Below are 24,013 nucleotides of genomic sequence, written 5' to 3'. Positions count from 1 at the left end.
TGTTTGGAATGGAGCACCAGGATCTTGTCATGATACAGCAGAACTGTACAGCAGTTCTGTATACAGCAGTTCAATATATATTTAAAATATATTGTTTTGAGCCATCGTACAGAACTGCTGTATCATGACAAGATCTTGGTGCTCCATTCCAAACATATTTAAATCACATATTGCCATGATGTTAAATGATGTTCTATCATGTCGACTCCAATACATTCCTTGTAAATCAGGAGTGACCTTAACACACACATGAACACCATCCATTGCTCCAACAAACCCACTAAAAAATGGCCAATATTTTCCATCCATTAGCCTGTCCGGAATCCTGTGTAGTTCTTGCCTTGTTGGTGTTTTGATATAATCACAAGCAAGTAACTCAGTCGCTCTAAGCACTTCATAAAATTTTCTCTTTACGGTTTCTTGATTTCTCCCAAATCTTAGACCAACATCTCGTTGGACTTCGTTGTGTCCACATATCCGTAAAAACATTGCAACACTCTCTTCAATGCCTACATTCAGTGTTGGTTTTAATCCATAAGTTGTTTCTAGTTGGTGACACAATGTTCTGAAACAATCAAGTGACATCCGTAGTAACTGAAGACAAGCAGCATGATCTTCTTGTAATCGATGCCAAATATTTCTCCACCCCAATCCACCATCTGTTTGTACTTGTCCTCTTTCAAAATATCGATTGTAATAACTCAATGCTGGTTGAATTATTAACTCTTCAAATTGTGCATTCTCCAGATTCCATAACTCAGTTCTCTCTTCGTAACTTAAAAATTGAATTCCTTGTGACCGCAATTGACATATACGAAAAGCCTGTATTTGATGAAAACAAAGAATTGATAAGAAACTGAAAGACATGATTCAATTACACATAGTAAGTAAAAGATAATACAGAAACATAAATAAAAACAATGCAACATTATTAATAGCAAAGAACTAGAGATATTATGCTTCATCGTCAGAATCATTTTGGTGAGTTTCATTTAAATTTGGCCCCTGATGGGTTCCCCAAATGTTGAATAATCCTCCAGATTTACGTGTTCGTGGTATTGGCCTTGGTGTTGTGGTTTCAGTTTGAGTTTCAGTTTGAGTTTCTAATGAGAATCCATGCTGAACATTTGTTTGAGGAGGCCATTGTGAAATATTTGATGATGATCCCCATTGTTGATCATTTGATGATGAACCCCACTGTGTAGGTGAATTCAATTGTTGTGTATTTTGATACGCTCCCCATTGTGAAACATTTGGTGATGTACCCCACTGGTGACTATTTGGTTGTGTTTCCCATTGTTGTACACTTGGTGGTGTACCCCATTGTTGAGGACGTGGTTGTTGACCCCATTGCTGAGCATTTGGTGGTGTACCCCATTGCTGAGCACTTGGTGGTGTACCCCATTGTTGAGGACGTGGTTGTTGACCCCATTGGACATTTGAAGTCTGCCCCCATGAATTATTACCACCAGAAGATGGACTACCTGAATGAAAACCACTTGCACTTGGACTCCCAAAATTTCTTCTCGACGTTAACCGCTTTCCCACAAACTCATCATAACGTGTATATCCAGTTAAAGCTTGTAAGAAATTTATCTTTTCTTCAAAAGGTTTTTCAGCTCTATCAATGAAATACTTACGATAGAATGGGTCTCCTCCTAATTCGTCAACGCACGCCCAATAAAATTTTGTATCACTTGGAAGCTCCATTGATTCCAATATCTTTGCAGCCTCATCAAAGCCGTCGTAATCATCTTGGTCGAATGAATTTGGGCGTAATTGTTGTAAACTTTGACGTTGGAACTCCCTAAATCCGGTCATTGTATCGGTTAGGGTGGTCTCAAATGACTGCTTCTTTTTACTTCCTCGTGAACCACTCCCATGTACGACTCCAGAATTTCTTGCAGATCTTTGTAACATACTTCCTCGTCTTCCTTGTCCTCGTTGTTGAACTCTGGAACTAGGAATTTGAATCGGATCAACCGTCACAGAACTATGACGCCTATGTGCCTGAATAAACTCATTTGAAGGACGCGTTTCATCGGTAATGTTAACGCGATACACTTCTTCATTTTCTTGTATCTCTGCATCTTGACTATCAGACATTTCACCATCGTATGTTTCTCGGTACAGCCGATCTTCATTATTAGTTGTGCCTTCATTCATCATTTCTTCTCTTCTTTGGTTGACAGAGTATTGAGCTTGGGATTGAACATTATATAATTGGAAGCAACGTTCCATGATTTCCCACCCTTGTGGCGGCTTTCGTCTAAATGCATGTACAATCTTACATACCTATGAATATTATTATAAAACAAATATTTCAGAATATTTGGTTATTTTAATTATGTTAATATATTTGAGTTGTGATAAAGATTATGAAAACTTACTTCACGATCTTTCCACCATGACTCAGATGCATTAATCACGGATGTAATAGGATCAACCGTGATACCAGTTGATCCCATAAGCTCTCGATACTTCTTGTATTTTTTTTTTCATATTATCAAGTTTTTCTTTGAAAAACTTATAATTTATTTCTAAATCGAACTCCTGGTTAAACTTTTCAACCATAAACTGTTTTGCAAAAGGAGTGGGATCTTCTATACGATAATTATTCATCGCAGCTGCTTGATCATATAACTCAAGTAATCTAAAAAGACTGCTAGGAGTCCATTTGAAATTGGCTCCATTCTACAATATTTTTTAGAACAAATTATTATATATTCACGTAATTATAAAAAACTATATTTAAATAAATTAAGATAAAATATTTTACCCGTGCTGATGTTTCGGTTGGAAAGTTTTCAGCTGCTTGTACAGAAGAACTTGTGTTTCGTCGACGATTAGATGTCATATCTACAGTTGTAAAAAAAAAAAATCAGTTTACTATAATCAGTATATATTTTAGTTATATATGACAAAAATTTATTAAACTATTGTATTATGTGACTATTAATTATTTTTACATAATAAATTTGAGTTTTTTATAATTTTGTATTACATTAGTGTGTAGACATGAATCATAAATCTTATATAATATATGTCGATGGTATAAACATTAATAATATTATACTTATACAATTATAAACCTTAGTCAAAAACATAAAAATATTATACATATACAATTATAACTTTTGCTCACTAAAAGTTTACAAACCTTATTTGCTATTAAATTTTTATTCATAATATTGTCTTATTAACCTACTTAGATCTCTATTTTATAAAATAAAAAATTAATTACAAAACTGTTAAATCTCTATGTTATAAAATAAAAACATAATTACAAAACATGATATATATTATTAAAAAATTTACTAGCATTTCTTTCACATAAGTAAAAAAAAATTAACTACAACAGCATTACTATTAACTTAGTTAAATTAAACAATATACTTGATTATTATAATGTATGTATGTTTATGTAAGGGAAATTAACATATATACTTTTCAAATAATTATAAAAAATTTAAATTTATGTTCACATATATAGAGATAATTTTAATATATATATATATATATATATATATTACAGGTTATGAGCCATGTATAAAAAAATTTAAATTCCATTGATTCCTTATTAATTAATAACTAAAAACATCCCAACATTATGATTAATTAACATTATAACTAACTTAGTCAAAAGCATAAATGTATGAAACTTTTCATTTACTAAATAAAACTAACTACATCAACATAATTATTAATTTAATTAAACATCATAACTAATATAAATTTAATATAAACATTATAACATAATATAATGTATATATGTTTGAAAGAAAAAAAAAATTATATATATCTTACACTCTTACAGCTTCACTAGAAGAAGTTTGGAATCTCTTCCTTTTTGTTTTTTTATCTATCTTTCTTGTTGTTATGATGAAGAAAGATGTGAGTATTAGATTTATAGAAAAAAAAAAATTTGCATTCTCTTCGTCATTGTCCAACATGTGAATTTTGTATTATTTTATTTTATACAATAATTTGTACTATTGGACCACTTGAACCCCCTCCCATATCTAGATAAAAGTGGTTCATGTGGTTCATTCACTTTTGTTACTAGAAGACAAGAAATCCTTATCTATATGTGTTTCCTTCACTTTTTTTGATTTTTGTTTTTGCAGGTGATGAATGGGAAGACATAAATGGAGGAACCACTTGGACTGAAGAACCACCTATTTCTCCACTCCCCATTCAAAGCCTCAAACATAAATTTTAAACCGTTTGATCTACTAGATCCACACTTGTTTACTAGATCCGCTAGATTCACTTTTTTCCACTTGATCCACTAGATCCGCTAGATCCGCTACGCTTGATACACTATCTCCATTCGGAGCCTTATTATCGGTAACAACCAAATACTTCCTTTTAAAAGTTTTAGTTCAAGTTTACTGTTGTCTAATTCGGTTACGCATTAATTTAGTTGTTTATATATATATCTCCTTTAGGTCTAGTTTGGTTGTATTTAATCATTTGTGTTGTGTCCATATGAAAACATCTTGAATGAAGAAAACGTTTCATAATATATTTTGCTTTTGGATTCAATACATGAACGGTAGCTTTAACTAGTATGATAGAGATGTTAAGTGAGAGACCTAAACAAACTTTAATCCAACAAATTATTAGTTGGGATAGTTTTCGGCCACTAATTTTATCGCGATAAATATTTGACCTCCAACGTACAGAATAGTGTTCTTGAGAACTAAATTTCGAAATTATATTTTCGAACCTTTTAACAAACTAAATATTGTTTGGTCATAAGAAAACTACAAAACATCTATTACATTTGTACGGAAGGGCATCCGCATCACAAATATGTATCATAGCATGTTATACCGATTAAAATGTTATCAATAATCCAAAGCTGAACCCACTACACAAAACAAAATAATCATCTTATCTCTACAAAAAAAAAAAACTAAGTATCCTACACAAGACAGTATAATCATCTTATCTCCACCAATTATTCATAATTTTGGTCCCATGATATGATCGACCAAACTCATAAGAACGAAACTTGGTTCTCAAACTCGGATCAGATACTGTCTCGTTAGTATTAATCAAAATTCTATATTTTCTAAACTAATTATTCAATTGTTAATTTAAAAAGAAAAAAAACAATTTGTTTTGCTATAGTTAGTAATGAGAACTTTGTCACTTATTAGCTAAAACATTTAAACTCCTACTCTGTTTTTGTCCTTCTCATTAACGGTCTTACCTTGCTAACGTGAGTGCTACTAGCAATTCAACCCAAAATGTTCAAAAGAGCACTAACTACCTACTAAACCCAAAAACATATGCACGAACATGGGGTATCATTATTTTAGTGGTTACAACTTACACCAAGGTAATATAATTTAATAAAGTACTGGTTACATTTATTATTTACTTTAAAAAGGATAAAGACATCTTTTACTTTATTAAGACAGCTTTTTGAGTTGTAAATTCAGAGTTACATTGGATACCCTTCTTCTTTCTTTGACCATTCTCTCTCTCTCTCTCTCTCTCTTTCTCTCTGGTCTCTCTACCTGAAAAACCCGCTAACATTGCTCTCTCTATCTGTCTCTGTCCCTTTCTTCTTCCTTTTCCAATAAAACTCAAATAAATAAAAAATGTCTCAAGATTCTCCAACTACTACTACTATTACTACTCCGCCGCCACCTTCAACCTCCGGTGAAGAACTAGAGCCAAAGCTTGTAACTTTGGAAGCAGAGCAGGCATTGGGGACTCCGGAGCCAAATCCTCAGCTACCTTTGATGCCGGAGCTAGAGCAGCCTAGCCACGTGACGGAGGAGGATTTAGAGCAGACACGTGAAGTGACTTCGGAGCAAGAGTGTCTCAACCACGCGGCGGAGGATTCAGAGCTGACACAAGTAATGACCCCGGAGACAGTGACTTTGGAGCCTAAGCTTCTCAACCATGGGGCAGATGATTCAGAGCAGACACATCAAATGACGCCGGAGACAGTGACTTTTGAGCCAGACCCGTCGGAGGAGGAGTCAGAGAAGACGGAGACAGAGCCATCACAGAAACTGATGTTAGAGCAGAGGAGGAAGTACATGGAGGTAGAAGACTGGACAGAGCCGGAACTACCAGACGCGGCGGTGTTAGAAGCTGCAGCATCCATACCTGAGCCGAAGCAACCGGAGCCTCAGGCGGTGTTAGAAGCTGCAGCGTCCATACCTGAACCAAAGCGACCAGAGCCTCAAGCGGCGGCACCACCTACTACTACTGCTTCTTCCGGTGAATCTAGATCGCTGGCTGATATGATGAACAGAGAAGAAGCTGAAGCAGAAGAGAAACCAAAGATTCAGATTCCTCGTAGTCTCGGCTCATTCAAAGAAGAGACAAACAACATCTCCGACCTTTCCGAACACGAGTTAAACTCACTTCACGAGCTCCGCAACCTTCTTCAAGAATCACAAGATTCAGGCAAAAGCTCTATATGGGGTGTGCCGCTACTCAAAGACGACCGAAGCGACGTCGTTTTGCTAAAGTTCCTAAGAGCAAGAGACTTCAAACCCCAAGAAGCTTACTCAATGCTCAAGAAGACACTCCAATGGAGAATCGAATTCAACATCGAAGAGCTTCTCGATGAAAACCTCGGGGACGATTTAGACAAGGTTGTGTTCATGCAAGGACAAGACAAGGGGAATCATCCTGTCTGTTACAATGTCTACGGTGAGTTTCAGAACAAAGATCTTTATCAGAAAACGTTCTCGGATGAAGAGAAGAGAGAACGGTTCTTGAGATGGAGGATCCAGTTTCTTGAAAAAAGTATAAGGAATCTTGATTTTGTAGCTGGTAGTGTTTCAACGATCTGTCAAGTAAACGATCTTAAGAATTCTCCTGGACCTGGTAAGACTGAGCTTAGGCTAGCTACTAAGCAAGCTCTTCATCTTCTTCAGGACAATTACCCTGAGTTTGTCTCTAAACAGGTATGAATCTTTAATTACATAGACAATGACAATTAATAATGTTTTGATGATTGCTCAGATTGATATTGTAGAATGTTGAATGTGTATGATCAGATATTCATCAATGTTCCATGGTGGTACCTTGCGTTCTATAGGATTATTAGTCCTTTCTTGACACAAAGGTCAAAGAGCAAACTGGTTTTCGCAGGTCCTTCAAGATCTGCAGAGACCCTTTTCAAGTAATAATCAAAATCTTTTTAAGTTTTTGTTTTCAAATTGTTTTCATAACTATTGCAAAATGTTAAGCCACTCCCTTGTCTTTTGGTTTTATAGGTACATTTCACCAGAACATGTCCCGGTTCAGTATGGCGGACTAAGTGTGGATAACTGCGATTGCAACTCGGATTTCACACATGATGATGTCGCTACTGAGATTACTATTAAACCAGCTACTAAACAAACCGTCGAGATTATTGTTTATGAGGTGAGATACTTTTGTATTAGACACTTTATACAAGTATTTTGAAACTCCCATTTCTGTGTGTTTGAATGTGAAAAGATGGCCAAAACCTACTTCTTACATTTGTGCCTAAAAACACTTTGTATGCAGAAATGCACGATTGTGTGGGAGATAAGAGTAGTGGGATGGGAGGTTTCGTATGCAGCAGAGTTTGTGCCGGAGAACAAAGAAGGTTATACAGTGATCATTCAGAAACCAAGGAAGATGGCTGCGAAAAATGAACCAGTGGTGTCACAGAGCTTTAAAGTTGGAGAAGTTGGTAGGATTTTGCTATCCGTGGATAACCCGACTTCAACCAAGAAAATGCTTATCTACAGGTTCAAGGTTAAGCCTTTGCCATGTGAGTAAGTAAATTCGCATCTTTCTCTTTCTTCGTGTGTTCCTTAGTTTAGAACGATCATATGATTTGTTAGTTGTGTTTTTTTTTTTCTTTCTTGCTTATATGTTGGTGACTTATATGGCTTGTGTGGTTCTGTTTTTGCTAATTCTTTTGTTTTATATTGTATTTTCTCTCATATCCAAATTTCACCCCAAGGACGATGATGTTTTGTGTGTTGAATTGCTTTTAAAGGGAAACCAAGCCATAGGCTTCAAGTAGTATCTTCAAGTCTAGTGCACAGTCTCGTCTCGTCTCTAAAGACTAAAAGACTAAACATGAGTACTTTTACGTGCACTAGATTGCAAAACAAAAAATATCATAAATTGTAATTTATAAGACCAATCATGATCAATCGTGACTAAAATCAATGACAAGGATGAGTATGTTGATGATAAAGTTCAGGTTTTATGAATAACAATGGTCACAAACTATAAATTGAGATTAATTGGTCATATATATATATTCATTTATCTACATTTTAAAATTTGGAGTAAAAAAAGGAATATTCACATATAAAATTTTAAAGTAAAAACAAAATAAAATTACGACAAAAGAGGAACCCTAATTAAATCACGTTCTTGATCGCCGTCGTCATCTTCGCAAATGGATCTAGCCAAACTCAACTGATCATCTAAGTATCTATGAAGCAAACCACTTTCTCCATTCTCATCTTCTACTTCAACTCCAAACCCTTCCTCACATCTCCGGAGCCGTAAATCATCTTCATCAACGGCGACGACTTCTTCTACGGCGGAGGAGGAAGGTGGAGGTTCACGAACCGGCTGAGGAGGAGGCTGAAGATCTCGACGGCACATAGGAGAGGGATTGAAAGACAGAGAAGAGGTAGAAGGAGAGGTGAACAGAGGAGAAATAAGAGGATGCGACGCCACGGCGTATGGAACCAAGATGCAGCGGTTAGCATGACGTCAGCGGTTGATACGGCGGAAGGAGGCGGCGGCGTGCATGACTTGCTACTTTTGTACTATAAGACTTTTTACCTTCTTTTTTCATGTACATATTTGACGCTTGCCGACCTCGTATGACATTTTGTTTTTTTTTTTTTTGGTTTAAATTGTGTAGTAGTTAATAAATTTAACAGTTAGTTTTGAAAAGATATAAATAAATTTGGTGAATGGTTGAACTATTTTTTAGGTTGACATAAATAATAGATTGTTTGACATAAAATAATTTTACGTAAACATTAGTGATTGTGTATATCTTAACCTTTATTTTCTTAAGGAGATTATTATTTTAGTTTAAATATAATCTATATCAACTGAATAAAAAATAAGTAGATACTAAAACTAACTGATGTGGAGTTACATATATATAGACTATTTTCGATAACAGATTTTATGTAAGTTTTCACCTTTAATCCTTAAATAAGTCGACATAATTAGGAAAAGCAACAACAATGTTTTCAATCTTTGAACAGTTGAACAGACTTTTCAATCTCATGGCACAGACAAAAACAAAAAGCAAGCAAAGAATAATATTAATTTCTTGGCTAACAAGCATTTTTGACTATTCGTATTTTCTTGAGGCCCAAACATATGGTAGGCTTTTCAAATATATATACAAGACATTGATAATCCGACACTTCATCAAGTCTCAAATCAAAAAAAGCAAACATGAAGAGTGAAGGTCGTCATCAAGGCATCGTAAGGACGGGAATGATTCGTCCGCAGGGCTTCAATCCGCGACTGACCAACCGGCTCTATTCACCACCGACTAATGGAGTATATATCAAAATGCCATCAAATACTACCAACCATTCAAATTTCGCCGGAGAAAGTGAACGGTCCAACTCCAAGTATAGTAATTGCCATGTGTCGCCGGCTATCAAGTCGAGCCACAAATCTAAGGGTTGCCGTAAGATACAGCCGACAAGTTGGTGGAGTGAGGATAAGTTAGACCGGCTCATTGGGTCGGACTCGTCTTCTGTTAAAGAGATTTTGGATACGTTATGGGATGAAGAACATGATGAGCATTAGTTATCATCGTGTCTAATCATTTCGTTTTATGAAAATTATTGCTTTTAAATTTTATGTTTGAACTTTTGATCAACAATTAATGATAATAATTATGGGACGAAATTTAATACCTGTACTAAAAATATGACAATATATATATATATATATTTATATTAAATAATATATATATATATATATATATATATATTTTACTGGTATTTATGAGAATTGCCCTAAAATTAGTTTATTAAAAAAAATCCTGCAATATAGCACAAAGTTTTATCTAGTCATCGATTAAAAAACCGAAATTAACAAGAAAAAAATAGATATAAACAGATCTGGAGAAAAAAAAATTAAGATGTCATAATTTTGTTTTTCTGTGGGTTTGTTTTTATTTCTCTAACCAAAAAAGCTAACGCAGCTAAAATAAAAAGGGGAAAAATGTCGTTTTAACCATGAACTTACACAAAAACGCTATTTAAATCATCAACTTTGCCTGCAGCCATTTAAAACATATAGTTGCAGTTGACTCTTTGTTAAACATGAAACTTCATTGACCAGGCCAAAAACCCCAGGTCGTAATTTTGGGTGACGGAGCAATTAACACCCGTTAACCCCCGTTAGCTTCTCTATTTAGTTGTCGTTAACAAATCCGTTAAATATAAAAACGACGTCATTTTTATCCACGACTCAGAACAGAAATAAAAATCCCTAAATTTTCATCTTCGTCAATTACATCCCCAAATTTTATTTTCATCTTCGTCTTCGTCTTCTACACGAATGAATCGAGTATGAGTTGCAATTCAGGACAATCGAGTGATGAGAACAGAGGACGTTGGAGCTCCATCTCCGACAACACTATTTGTTTCGATTCGCGGTGGAGCTGCATCTACATCGTTGCTGTCATACACAACTAGGCTCTGATTCGTTTCGTGATGGAGCTTTGATTACATCTCCGACAAACGAAATCATCCCCTTGTTTCTCACTTTTGGCATCGGGATCAATTAGGGTTTTAAAGATTTGATTTTGGAAAACTAGGGACTGCAATGCGAATTGGGGATTTTTGTTCTGAATCGTGGATAAAAATGACGTCGTATTTATCCTTAACGGATTTGTTAACGACAGCCAAACTGAGAAGCTAACGGAGTTAACGGGTGTTAATTGCTCCGTCACCCAAAATTACGACCTGGGGTTTTTGGCCTAGTCAATAAGGTTTCATGTTTTAACAGAGAGTCAACTGTAACTATATGTTTTAAGTGACCGCAGGCAAAATTGATAATTTAAATAACGTTTTTGTGTAAGTTCATGATTAAACAATATTTTTCCCAAATAAAAAGTCGCATTTTTCAGATATATCGGCAATTAATAATAAGTTCAACTAAACTTGTCGGACTAAGAAGGTGGACTTTACGAGCATCCATCGCGAGTGGTTGAATAAACTGAGTGGTGTACTGTAAACCATAATCTTATCATTACCAAATAAAAAAAAAAGGAAACAAAAGAGAACTATGACGTTAAAGCAATGTTACTCTGTTACGCGCTGACGTATCTCTAACCTTTTTAGGTTCTGTACAGAACTATGACGTTAAAGCAATGTTACTCTGTTACGCGCTGACGTATCTCTAACCTTTTTAGGTTCTGTACTATCTTAGTCAAGTGTTTGGAAAGTATCTTAATCAGACGGTTAGGGTTCTTTATTAATTACTAGCCGCAGTTTTTGTATTTGACAAAAAATAAAAATCCAAGAACCTGGTCTGCTGCTGAATTAAATTAAAGAAAAAAAACAGAGCAAGAAACAAAAAAAATGTAAAGAAAAAAGAAAAAAAAAAAACTTTAGTAGTGTTGTCTATTGAAACCAGAGAAAAGCCAAAGGGGATGCAATCAACATCCGTCGGTAGTAGCGGCGGTGGAGACGACGGAGGAAGCAGAGGAGGAGGAGGAGGGGGGCTGAGTCGAAGTGGACTGTCTAGGATCCGTTCAGCTCCAGCGACTTGGCTTGAAGCTTTACTTGAGGAAGATGAAGAAGAGTCTTTGAAACCTAATCTTGGTCTCACCGATTTGCTTACCGGGAGCTCGAACGATTTACCAATAAGTCGTGGCTCGTTCGAGTTCCCTATTCCGGTTGAGCAAGGGTTGTATCAACAAGGTGGGTTTCACCGACAGAATAGTACTCCGGCGGATTTTCTCAGTGGTTCTGATGGATTTATCCAAAGCTTTGGGATTCCGCCGAATTACGATTACTTATCCGGGAATATCGATGTTTCTCCCGGAAGTAAACGGTCTAGAGAAATGGAAGCACTCTTCTCTTCTCCTGAGTTTACTTCTCAAATGGTAAAAGATTTTGTTTCTATAAACCATTTGGTTCAACCAAAAAGTTTTTTTTTTTTAACTTACCAAAAATAGGATGAACTTAACTGCCTTAGTATTTGTTTTTAGATTTGCCAAGTTGTTTGAAATTGTTGTTAAACTGCTGACTAAAGTTCTCGAGATTGAAAAGACCAGTCTTGTCTTAAAATTGACAACTTGTATGTTTTTCTGAACCAGAGCCAGCAGCAGCAAGTTGCAGTTTTTATTTTAACAAAAAAAAAAAGGTTGCAGTTTTTATTTCTCCTTTTGTTGTTGTCTCTGTTGCTTTGGTGTGTGGTGTGAACATTAAAGAATGTTCATATGGGCAAATTGTTGAAAAGAACATAAGTCCACATGATGGTATCATGGTATATCCTAATTTGGTAATGTCGATTTCGGTGGCTAATGTATTGATCCTCCACACCATTTGGTACATTAATATTATTTGGATGGTAGGGAATACATGTATAACCTATGCATTGCGTGATGTTGATTAAGATTTTAAATATTGATTGGCTCTTTCCGGAAATATTTTCTGTAAGTAGAAAGGAGAGCAAAGCAGCGGTCAAGTTCCTGCCGGTGTATCAAGCATGACGGATATGAACATGGAGAATCTTATGGATGACTCGGTTGCCTTTAGGGTTCGTGCTAAACGTGGTTGTGCCACTCATCCTCGTAGCATTGCCGAGAGGGTAAAATATCTTCAATCTTTTCTTTCATTTCATTGAAATTTTGTGATCAAGTTTTATATCTTTACTTTTTAATTCATGGAAGTTTAGCGATTAAAAAGGTTCTATATTTACTTTCCATTCATAGAAGTTAGTGATTTACAATATGCTTCATTGAACATAGAATTGCTCTGTTCTCTTCCTTGTGAGTTTCGAATAAGCATTTATGTTTTCCTCCTACCTTTCATTTTGTAGGTACGAAGAACGCGAATAAGCGATAGGATAAGGAAGCTACAAGAGCTTGTACCTAATATGGATAAGGTAATATCACTATCAAAGTAGATACAATTTGAATTGACTAAGGATGTCTTATACGATTATATTGATTGTAAATGGGTCAAATTTTATACACGTTTTCAGCAAGGTTAGAAGTTAGTGGTTAATAATTTAGCCTTAAGTTAAAGAGACCATAAAATGCGACAGTTGATGATTGTGATGCAACTTCAAAATTACGGTGGTCATCTCCGGTACTAAGGTTTAAACAATTCAAATCCAATGGGAAGGATCTTGAAAATAGACTTAAATTGTTGTCCCTTCGATCAAATACCAGATTTTTTTTCAGCGTGAAGTATGAATTTGGTTTTATCTCCCTATAGATCATGAACAAAGTGAGGAAGCTTCGAGTTCTCGCATATATATATAGGCTCTAAGGATATCGGTTTACTTTTTTTTCTTTCTTTGTTGCAGCAAACCAACACTGCAGACATGTTACAAGAAGCTGTAGAATACGTGAAAGTTCTTCAAAGGCAGATCCAGGTAAATGATCTAAGTGAATATATGGTAACCCAATAGATGATTTAAAAATGATTAGTAAAATAAGTATATAGAAAAAAGAGTTTTTCACATTGAATTATCCATTTCTGATTTGGTTTTAATTTTGGTGTGCATTATTTAGGAGTTAACAGAAGAACAGAAGAGGTGCGCATGCATTCCTAAAGAAGAACAATAAGGTCTGCCCCTGATTTGTGGATAAATGGCAAGGATCTGATCGAAAAATTCGAAAGATGATCTTAGCTTGAGTTAGATGGGTGTGTCAGGTTGATAAGTATATTATTTGTTAAATGGATGTAGGTGTAAAATATTTTCTTTTTTGGTACAATAATGAAGAAAGTTAACAAATTAATGGTAACACATATATATTCTTTATAAGAAATGACTTTTGAGGATGTATTCGTATCATCAATTTGGATTAAAATTTTGTTTTCAATTTTTTCACTCTGTTTAATGATATTAAAGTATTTCTAAACAGTTCACCAACGAAGACAGAATCGCTCAAGATTTTGTCTACATAATTTAGTTATGTCGTCGTTCCTCACTTGCTAGTTTATCATACCAAGCAAACTAAGGGTAGAAACCACTCTTTAAAATAGAAAGTCCAAATTCGAGAATGTGGAATCCGTCGGCATCACCCACTTGTGCTGAGGCCTGAGGGAAATGAGTCGGTTTTGTAGAGTTGGACGGCATTAACTTTATAGTCTCGCTTTCCAAAGAATGCATTTTAGCTTTGATACGTGGCTCTCTGACCGTGTAAACTCTAGATTTTGTGACGTACCAACAGTAAACCATTTAGAGTATATTTTCGTACTCAACTAGGTCTTGAATTCCGTTTATATTCACCATTTAGTCACTTGGTCAAAAATCAATGAATCAACACTTACAAAACCAGAAAATTCTTGCAACAAATTCTGATAATGATGCTTTTATTTATTATTAATATTTTTTTATCTTAATATTGTCCCTATAACATTAATCGAACTATAGCATATTAGCATAGCACCAACTATCACACAGATTGTTTCGTCCTATTCAATCATTTTTGGAACTTTGCCTAAAATATTGCATACTAGAAACTTTATAATAATCATATATTAGATTTATTGAAATATTTTAAATTTTATTGTGTTTTGGTAAATTATTTTATGTTTGTTATTTGTTTTGTTTTAAAATAAATATTCTCCGACACTTAAAATAAATGACTATTGATTAGTTAAGCATTAAACTGAAAATGTTAATCTGAAAGGTTACTTTAAAATATTTCGTTTATATCCCATAATATATAGAACTCTTTATGTTTTGATGCACAATCAAGACGTACAAATATTTTTTATCATAGGAAAAAAACATTGATTACGTTCGTTGGCCGGCTTTGGTTCTGGCAACGGCGGCTTCCTTAGCGTCGTTGGTCGGTTTTGTCTCCGGTATCGGCGATTTCTATAGCGCTTTTGGCTGGCTTTGTTTTTGATCGATAAAAACTTTTATCTCTTTTCTCTCTCTCTAGATCCTTCAGAGAGTGAAAGGTTTTTATGGTGTTTTTCCTCTCTGGCAACAGCCAGCTTCCTTGGTGGCGTTGGCTGGATTTTAACCAGCACCGTTGAATTCCTTCTCAGCTTCCATAGCAAGATTGGTCGGATCTCTCTTTGGCGTCACCACCGCCTGTTAGAGATTTTTGGTTTCGGATCTAACAAAAACAAAGACACCGGCAAATTGACCGAAGTTCGGCAAATTGACCGAAGTTTTGACTTCGATTGATGGACATCTTCTGGGTTTTATAGATTCGAATAGGTTTCAAGCAAGCTTGAAGTGCAAAAGTTTCCTTGGAAATTTGAAAAGTTGTTATATGAAGTTGAAGAAGTTTTCGGATCTGTATTAATGGAATCATATTCTCATCAAAGCTTAAATTGGGATTTCGTCTTTACTTCTCTCGACGATGATTGAGATTTGTTGCAAGAAAAGAGCAACTCTCTGGTGATTTCGGCCTGATTCGATGTTTTCCGGCGTCACAACAATCTGCCGTGATCGGAGATTCCATCTCTTTGATTTCCTTAATGCCACATGTCATCCAACATGTTTCCCTAATGCCACATGTCCTTTGTGCTGTTTAAGATAATTTCTTCAGTCTAAGGTTTCTTTATTGGGCTTTAGTTTGTTTTTGGCCTTTTTACTTTTGCTGTCTATGTAAAATATTTGGCCTGTTACTTTGGATTATCATGAATTAAACACCATTGCGAAAAAAAAATGAATTTGAATTTTTACTTTGCAATGTTTTTAGATATTTAAAACTTTGAGGATTAAAAAAATTGGTGAATTTCTATGCTCTTTGTAAATTTCAAACTAGTTTTATATATTATTGGCAGGTTCAATATAGAAATTTCCATGCTCTTTGGTTATATATATACACCAAGTATAGTTTAGTATTTCGATAAACGTATATATAACTCGATAGAGACTGATGATGATTCTCTTATCAAAATTTGTTAATAACTGTGGAGACTTGAAGCTTAATTGAGTCAAACGAAACAAGCAGCTTGGTTGTTCAAAGGCGTCGGTCTAAGCTTTTTCCCCAATTGCCCTTACCATGTCTCTTCTCTCCCAGACACACTCACACCACACACGTTCAGTACTTGCTTGATGAAATTTTCTTGACCATGCGGATGCATACTTCTTATCATGAAAAATAGGTTCTTGAGTTTCTGCTCATGAGGTATATGAACGTTACGTAGTAGTAGTAGTTTATGCATTATCCACAATATTGGATAAGGCTCTTTTACTGGCCCTCCAACATACATGGATCTGAGATTATACTTCGACAATATTTGAAGTAGATTGTGAGACTCTTATTAAACTTGTTAACGGACAAAAAGAAAATGCTTCTCTCTCAAACATGTTTAGAGATATACAGCTTTGGAGATCTAAATTTTTTTTTGCATGTACTTTTATAAAGAGATCATGTAATTCAGTTGCTCATTCTCTAGTAAAATTTGGTTGTCATAATGCTGAATACTATATTGATTCTGTAACAAAGCCTGCTTGGCTATTGCAACCACTTTGTAATGACTCAGTTTAACTCAATATAATTTCTTTGCGTAAAAAAAATGCATTATCCACAATAAAAACATATTGGGACTTTTAAGGAACTTATTAAATCATAACAAAATGAATTTTCTTGATTATGAAAATATATGTTCTCGAGTTCTTCCGCATAATTAAGATGTATATTTTATTCTATTCAAGAATGTTAGATGTTGGCCAATATATTTTATGCAAGATAGAAAAAACCAATATAGAAGACTAAGCTAAAATTTGTAGTGATGTTCTTTTTTACCAAATAATATCTTTCTCATTAATTCAATAAAGTTTACAATTGTGAGTTTATATACAGTTGTTAGAGGCCTAAATCAAAGCCTGAGATACTCTAATACAAGCAGAGACTTATGTACATTGACTATCTACACTAACGAATTGACCGATATACACTAATATGCCCCCTCAAGATGGGAAGAAGATATTTCGTAGACCCATCTTGCCAAAAACTTCGTGAAACGGCGCAGGATAGAGAGCCTTAATGAAAGGATCAGCCAACTGCAAAGAGGAACGCACATGGAACAGTTGAAACAAACCAGCAACTAACCTTTCACGGATGTTGTGGCAGTCATTTTCGATGTGTTTGTTGCGTTCGTGGAAGACAACATTAGTTGCAATGTGAATAGCAGCCTCGTTGTGACAGAAAAGTAACGTGGGTTTGGAAAGAGGAATCCTCAACTCCTTGAAGAAATTTGTGATCCAAACGAGCTCATCCGTCGACTTTGAGAGACTTTGATATTCTGCTTCAGCAAAGCTTTTGGAGACGACATCTTGCTTCTTGGATTTCCATGAGATAAGAGAGGTGCCAAGGAACAAGTAGAAACCGGAAGTTGAGCGTCTCTTATCCAGACAAGAGGAGTAAGTCGCATCAGCAAACATTTGCAACTGAAGCTCCGATTTGGATGAGTAAAAAAGACCTTGACCAATGGAGCCTTTGATATAGTGAAGAATCTTGTAAAGTGCCTGCTGATGTGAAACACGAGGAGCCTGAGAAAACTGACTAAGTTTATTGACCGCAAACATGATATCCATACGTGTGATCTGGAGAAACATCAGTCTCCCAATAAGGCGCCGGTAAGACTCAACATCAACAAACTCGCCACCACTCTCTTTGGAGAGCTTCACATGCGGGTCCATGGGAATGTTGCTGGGTTTGCAACCAAGTAACCCTGTTTCATCAAGAAGATCAAGAGCATACTTACGTTGACAAATGTGTAACCCTTCAGAAGATCTGGCTATCTCCAAGCCCAGAAAGTACTTCAACGGACCCATATTCCGCAGCTTGAAAAAGGATTTGAGCTGAGACTTCAGGAGATCAACCTCTGAATCATTATTACTCGCAATAATTATGTCATCAACATAAACTAACACACATAAAAAGAGAGTGTCAGTGATCTTGAGAAAGCAAGTATGATCAGCAAAGGTTTGAGTGAACCCCAAAGACAACAAGGTCGACGAAAACTTCAGAAACCATTGGCGAGAGGCCTGCTTGAGACCATAGAGAGACTTTTGCAGCTTACAAACTGCATTAGGAGGCAAAACAACACATTTTCTGTCAGCATAACATGGAGGAAGCTTCATATAATTTTTCTCATCGAGATCGCCATTAAGAAAAGCATTGGAGATGTCGAGTTGCATAAGAGAGAAATTGTGAATGGCGGACAAAGCCAGAATCAATTTAACCGATGTAAGCTTAACCACAGGAGAAAAGTCTCAATATAATCTATACCTTCTTTTTGAGTATATCCTTTGGCTACCAACCGAGCCTTATACCTCTCCATAGAGCCATCAGAATTGAACTTGACTTTAAAAACTCATTTACAACCAATGGAAGTCTTGTCAGGAGGTAGAGTACAAATAGTCCACGTCTCAGTGTCCTCCAATGCATCCACTTCATCATCCATGGCTCCACACCACACCAGAATTTCTTTTGCTTCAGTATAGGATAAGGGTTCTCTTTCTTTGTCAATGGAAACCAAAAAGAAAAGGAGAGAAACTGAGAAATTTCATGAATGGTTGAAGATCCTACTGAATGACAGTAGTAATCTTGAAGGTAAGCAGGCTTCTTTGTCTTCCTGTGGGATGTTTGAACAGAAGGTTCAAGGACATCATTAATAGGCTCAACAGAAGGTTGATGCTCTACAGAAGATGATGATGCAGAAGGATCATCAGTAGATGAATTGCGATCCACAGGAAGAGTTGGTATCTGATCAGGAAAATAGAACATTGCATTCTGTGAAGTATCAGACCCAAGAAAAGGAAAGAGCTCCTCGTGAAATACTATATGCCGTGAGACAATGATAGTATTAGATTCAATTTCAAGAAGTTTGTAACCTTTATAGCCACTAGGATAACCTATAAAGGCACAAGCACGAGCTCTGGGATCGAATTTATGTCTGTTCTTAGGAGAAGTGGAAGCATAGCAAAGACAACCAAAAGATTTAAGTTCAGGATAGTCAGGAAGTTTCTTTATTAAAACTTCAAAAGGACATTTATCTTTGAGAATAGGAGTTGGAGTCTTATTGATAAGATGAACTGCAGTGAGACTGCAGTCACCCCAATAAGAAATTGGAATGTTAAATTGGAAAAATAAAGAACGAGCCACATTAAGAATGTGTTGATGTTTTCTTTCCACCACTGAATTTTGTTGTGGCGTTTCAGGACAAGAATGGAATGGCACAATGCCTTTAGAGTGGAAAAAGGAAGTGAAATTGAATTCTGGAGCATTGTCAGACCTAACCCCTTTAATTTTAGTTTCAAATTGAGTTTCTCATAGTGACAAAATTAGGGAAGATTTGTAAAACATCCGACTTATTCCTAAGGAGATAAACCCAAGTAGCCCTAGAACAATCATCAACAATGGTTAATAAGTATCTAAAGCCATCATGAGTAGGAACAGAGAAGGGACCCCAAGTATCAATATGGATTAATTCAAAAGGAGTTGAACTGACATGATTTTTAGAAACAAAAGGAAGATGTTTACCCTCTCTCTGGCACAGCCACCGAGACATCCTCTCCCAGTGGCGTCGAGTCTGATCGGCGTCGCTGGGTCTCTGTTTCTTCATCTCCGTTTCTCCCATGTTCTTTCTAGTATGTTTGGTTCTTGTTTCAGTTTCATCGGAGACCTCTCAAGATTTTGAATCTCACCTCCGACCATGCTCTAGCTTCAACCCCCTCCCTCTCCTCTGCATCCGGTGTCCCTCCTTGGTGAGCTTGCTCCATCGAGATCCCAGCCACCTGCTACTGTCTCTGAGAGCCATGATTGCCCCACTAGCCCTGGTCTCTGTCTATCTTACCGTCTCTTTTCGCAGTCAACCGCAACATCTTACCGCTCCTTGGATTTCGATCCCCTCACCAAGGTTTTTACTTGGCTGCAGATGGACGGGAACTCTGTTTTGACGCCGGAGATGATGAAGATTATGACAAAGCAACCTACACCCTCGGCATCCTCTCTTGCTCTCTTGTCATCCCTTTGACCCAGGTTTAATTATTGTTCTTACCTTGGAACCCTGGAAGTTTCCCTTTGGGTTAATCATGACTTACATCCAATCTGGAAGTCCCTTAGACCCCCTTATAGCTCCATACTAAGTTCAAGTTGGATAGTATCAGTTTACCCTGCTTGGTCAAGTCGAGTTTTACTCGAAAGCAGAATCATTGATGCAACTATTTGTCTTGAAAACTTCTTGTGTCAAGACCAATCGGTGGTTTTGTTTTGGATGATTGTTTGGCTGCACTGCATTAGTATGTCGGACTACGAATGTCCACTTTTGCTGGCTCTTTTTCGACAGACTAAAGCTGATAGTAGAGTGTGTCTATTCAACTTTGCTTACAGTTGTGTTTTGTTAAGTCCATTCTCGTTGGTACTGATTTATCGAGGAAATAGCAGAACAACGGTTCCCTCTGAATTGTTTGATGATTCCTTGAGTCGATGCCAGTTAACTAATGCTGTCTGGAGGTTTGCAAGACTGAGCTCCACTAGTGTTTCTGACCCAACAGTCTGTTTGACTGTGTTGCTTGCATCTTTTCCTCCCAGGTGCCATCCTTCACCACAAAACCGACTCCCTCAACCTCAGTTTCTACCCAAGTCTGGTCAGAACTCTCCTCTTTTCCATCCTAGTCAACCGTTGTATAGCTTAATGGTTTCATGTGTCCCAAGACTACACTTGAATTTTAAGCCACCACTGTTGCTAGATTGGTACAAGAGTCTATGGAAAAGCCTGTTACTAGGGTCATCTAAGGAAGATTCCTTTGAAGGATATAGCTTGAAGGAACCCGGCATTATGATCCCGTTTCTAAGAAGCGGTGATTACCGGTGCTCCATCAGCCTCCTCTCTCCAACTCTCCTGTTTACTGAACCATCTAAACTGCATCATATCAACTTCTTGAAGTTTCTTCATCATCGCTTGAGGAATTGTGGCATTATGACCCCAACTCCAAGGAGTTGTGGTTACCTCAACCCTTTCAAGCAAATCCCAGCAAGCTTTGAAACCGCGACCATCAATCAAATTGCGGACAATCTGAGCTCTACAACAATCTTATCCGCCAATCCCTTACAACCGCCATTAGTGTCTTCACCACTGATTAGGAGATCTGTGCTAGATCCTGTAGCAATCCTGGATCAATTGGTCTTGAATTGTCTCCTATTGGCGAGAACATTATCCCCCAGTTCCCTATGGAACAACCTTTCTAAAAGCTCCGCTGCATATTTTGCAAGAGCCATCGTTGATCACTTGCTGATCCAGGAAGCTGCAGAGCATGTCTTCAAAGGCACTTCCACTTGGTCCCAATAGATCTTATAAGTCTTGCTAGCCTCTCAAAGCCTTGCATTCCCTTGGAAAACTCATGGAGCCATTATCTATCTATGTTTTATAACTTTGTTATGCTTTATAACTTTTTTATTTCTCTCCTTGTATGAACTATCCTCTTTGAGGACCTAAGTTTTAATGAAACTTGTTTGACAAAAAAAAAAAAGGAAGATATTTTTGTTTAGATAAGTGACAAAATTTACAATGATAATGAGTATCAATTTTTGATTTTTCTAAAGATAAAATTGACTGCATAGACTGAAGCTTGGACATAGAAGGATGATCTAAGCGACTGTGCAAGAGTTTAGGACTTGAAACAGAGGCAGAAATAACCGAAAGAGCAGTACCTGGACTAGAAAGAGACTCAACATCCAGGAAGTAAAGATTTGCGATTTGTCTACCCTACCCAATCGTTAATCCCTGAGTACGATCCTGAATACCACAAGAAAGTTCATCAAACCAGACCCACAACCCATACTTTTGGTTAAGACACTAATACTTAGAAGGTTGAATTTGAATTGAGGAATATATAAGACATCATGAAGAATCAAATTGCTACCCATGTGAATTGTACCTATCCCAACAATGCTCACAGATATGCCATTTGGAAGATTCACAACATTGTGAATTGGTTTGAAAGAAAGAAAAGTAGATTGTTCATGAGAGATAAGATTTGTGGCTCCAGAGTCTATGACCCAAGCAGAAAGAGCAGGAATATCGCTATGTAGAGAACAAACATAAGGCCTAGCAATGTCGGTAAAAGAACAAAGGATAGAGGGAGGAAAAGTACCAGACATTGGGCCAATGGTTGAGGAAGAAGGGGCAGAGGAAACTGAGACAGAATGAACTTCTGGAGTGGGAGTGGAGCTAGGAGGCTGAACCTTGCTGGCAAGGAAAGACATCAATTGCTGAATTTGATTCGTAGACAAATCTCCACTTACATCACCAGGATCACTTGACGGCATCCTCAAGAGCAACATTCACAACAAGAGGAGAGGACTTGCCAGTTCGAACATTTGGCTTGAAATTGGTAGGATAGCCATGCTTCTTCGAGCATTTATCGACAACATGACCTGCTTTCCCACAAAAGGTAATATAAGGACGATTGCTTCGATGATAGGTAGGAGCACCTGCACCTTGAGAAGAAGGAGTCTGAATTGATTTACTAAGTCCCTGGGACTGAGACACCTGAAAAGCAGCAGTACTAAGATCACTGGTGGCAGAGACCGTTACACTCTTCTGGCTGTCATCTTGGTCCAAGAGATTGTAAATTGCAGAAAGAGAAGGAAGACTCTTCTTCATTAAAATGCGACTGCGGAGATTATCATAAGAATCATTGAGCCCCATCAGGAAGTCTATGACTCGATTAGTTTCCTTTTCTACAAGAAGATCCTCAACAGTACGAGGTGTTGTTTGAATGTTGGATAGTTCCTCCCACAGTATCTGAGTTTGAGTGTGATAAGATGACAGATCCATACTGCCTTGCCGGAGAGAATGAAGTTGATGGCGAAGCTTGTATAGTCGAGGCAAGTTTGACTTGTGAAAGCGAGTATGGAGATCTTTCCAATTCTCAGAAGCATGCTTGATGTACAAGATGCTAGAGTAGATCTTCTTAGAAACGCTGTTTAATAGCCACAATTTGACCATACTGTTGCAACGACACCTGATCTTGAAATATGGATCATCATCCATGGGTTTCACAGTAGATCCATCGAGGAGTCCTAGCTTATTTTTAGCTTCAATACTAGTCATCATAGCAATCATCCAAACATTGTAATTATTCATATCCAAAGGTTTTGATGCTAAGACTAAACCAGGATGATCGGAGCTATGCAAATGATATGGAGAATGAATGTTATCCGGCGAATCTGATACCTCAAACGGTTCGCGAGGAGGAACGAGGAGAGATCGGCGAGTTTCCGCACGATCGGACTGATCTGGACCACAATTTACCAATCCCGAAGCTGCGCGACGTTCCGATGACTCGCCGTGGCCTCGAGGTAACAACACCGTGTCGGATTCTGGTGAATCTAGTCCAAGAGAACGATATTTTGATTTACAATTGTGTTTTCCCATTGAGATCTGATTCGACCTCTCGAAGAGAGATGAAACAGCGAAACAGAATGAAGAGAAATACCAAGGACGAAGCAAAGAGAAGCTCAGATGAGCTGAAATCAGAGAGATCCAATGAAAGAACCGATAAAACTCCGACGAGATTCTGATGAAAACCGAAGAATCAAAGCGGAAGGTACTTGGAGAATGATATTAAGATATTTTTCGCTCTGTTACCATTTTACCAAATAATATCTTTCTCATTAATTCAATAAAGTTTACAATTGTGAGTTTATATATAGTTGTTAGAGGCCTAAACCAAAGCTTGAGATACTTTAATACAAGCAGAGACTTATGTATATTGACTATCTACACTAACGAATTGACTGATATACAATAATTTTTTTTTTCCAAAATTAGTTATTTAA

At 36.7% G+C, this 24,013-nt stretch overlaps 5 protein-coding genes and 1 pseudogene across 8 annotated transcripts; 3 read left to right on the top strand and 3 right to left on the bottom strand.

Annotated features, from left to right (window-relative positions):
* Window positions 219-3,860, bottom strand: LOC104719615 (heat shock protein DDB_G0288861-like). 2 transcript variants are annotated; one of them, XM_019231790.1, is made up of 4 exons: window positions 3,808-3,860; window positions 2,780-2,859; window positions 2,391-2,694; window positions 219-2,295 (listed from the first exon to the last, which is right to left on the bottom strand). In XM_019231790.1, the coding sequence occupies exons 3-4, from the start codon at window positions 2,466-2,468 to the stop codon at window positions 955-957; spliced, it is 1,419 nt and encodes a 472-aa protein (XP_019087335.1). In that variant the 5' UTR covers window positions 2,469-2,694; window positions 2,780-2,859; window positions 3,808-3,860; the 3' UTR covers window positions 219-954. The 2 variants fall into 2 exon arrangements, with proteins under 2 accessions (XP_019087335.1, XP_010435880.1); XM_010437578.1 differs by having other exon boundaries at window positions 2,391-2,859.
* On the top strand, window positions 4,131-8,034 carry LOC104719605 (patellin-5-like). The gene is made up of 4 exons (XM_010437559.2): window positions 4,131-6,941; window positions 7,035-7,159; window positions 7,254-7,404; window positions 7,531-8,034. Exons 1-4 carry the CDS (start codon window positions 5,616-5,618, stop codon window positions 7,786-7,788), a joined length of 1,860 nt encoding a protein of 619 aa, XP_010435861.1. The 5' UTR covers window positions 4,131-5,615; the 3' UTR covers window positions 7,789-8,034.
* Window positions 8,318-8,865, bottom strand: LOC104749422 (annotated as a pseudogene).
* LOC104719598 lies at window positions 9,436-9,924 on the top strand. The gene has a single exon (XM_010437548.1). It carries the CDS (start codon window positions 9,451-9,453, stop codon window positions 9,811-9,813), a length of 363 nt encoding a protein of 120 aa, XP_010435850.1. The 5' UTR covers window positions 9,436-9,450; the 3' UTR covers window positions 9,814-9,924.
* On the top strand, window positions 11,567-14,033 carry LOC104719593 (transcription factor bHLH81). Its single transcript, XM_010437540.2, has 5 exons — window positions 11,567-12,124; window positions 12,685-12,831; window positions 13,063-13,128; window positions 13,555-13,623; window positions 13,763-14,033. The coding sequence occupies exons 1-5, from the start codon at window positions 11,669-11,671 to the stop codon at window positions 13,814-13,816; spliced, it is 792 nt and encodes a 263-aa protein (XP_010435842.1). The 5' UTR covers window positions 11,567-11,668; the 3' UTR covers window positions 13,817-14,033.
* Window positions 14,790-23,852, bottom strand: LOC109128249 (uncharacterized mitochondrial protein AtMg00810-like). Of its 3 annotated transcripts, XM_019234281.1 has the most exons (3): window positions 23,409-23,852; window positions 22,324-23,277; window positions 14,790-18,251 (listed from the first exon to the last, which is right to left on the bottom strand). In XM_019234281.1, the coding sequence occupies exons 2-3, from the start codon at window positions 22,511-22,513 to the stop codon at window positions 17,134-17,136; spliced, it is 1,308 nt and encodes a 435-aa protein (XP_019089826.1). In that variant the 5' UTR covers window positions 22,514-23,277; window positions 23,409-23,852; the 3' UTR covers window positions 14,790-17,133. The 3 variants fall into 3 exon arrangements, 2 of the variants coding, with proteins under 2 accessions (XP_019089826.1, XP_019089825.1); XM_019234280.1 differs by having other exon boundaries at window positions 22,324-23,852; XR_002034753.1 differs by lacking the exon at window positions 14,790-18,251 and adding an exon at window positions 21,696-21,965 and having other exon boundaries at window positions 22,324-23,852.

This window comes from Camelina sativa, chromosome 2 (assembly GCF_000633955.1).
Source record: "Camelina sativa cultivar DH55 chromosome 2, Cs, whole genome shotgun sequence".
Classification (NCBI taxonomy): Eukaryota; Viridiplantae; Streptophyta; class Magnoliopsida; order Brassicales; family Brassicaceae; genus Camelina; species Camelina sativa.
Note: the sequence above shows the minus strand (reverse complement) of the source record. Positions and strands in the feature narration are given on the sequence as shown.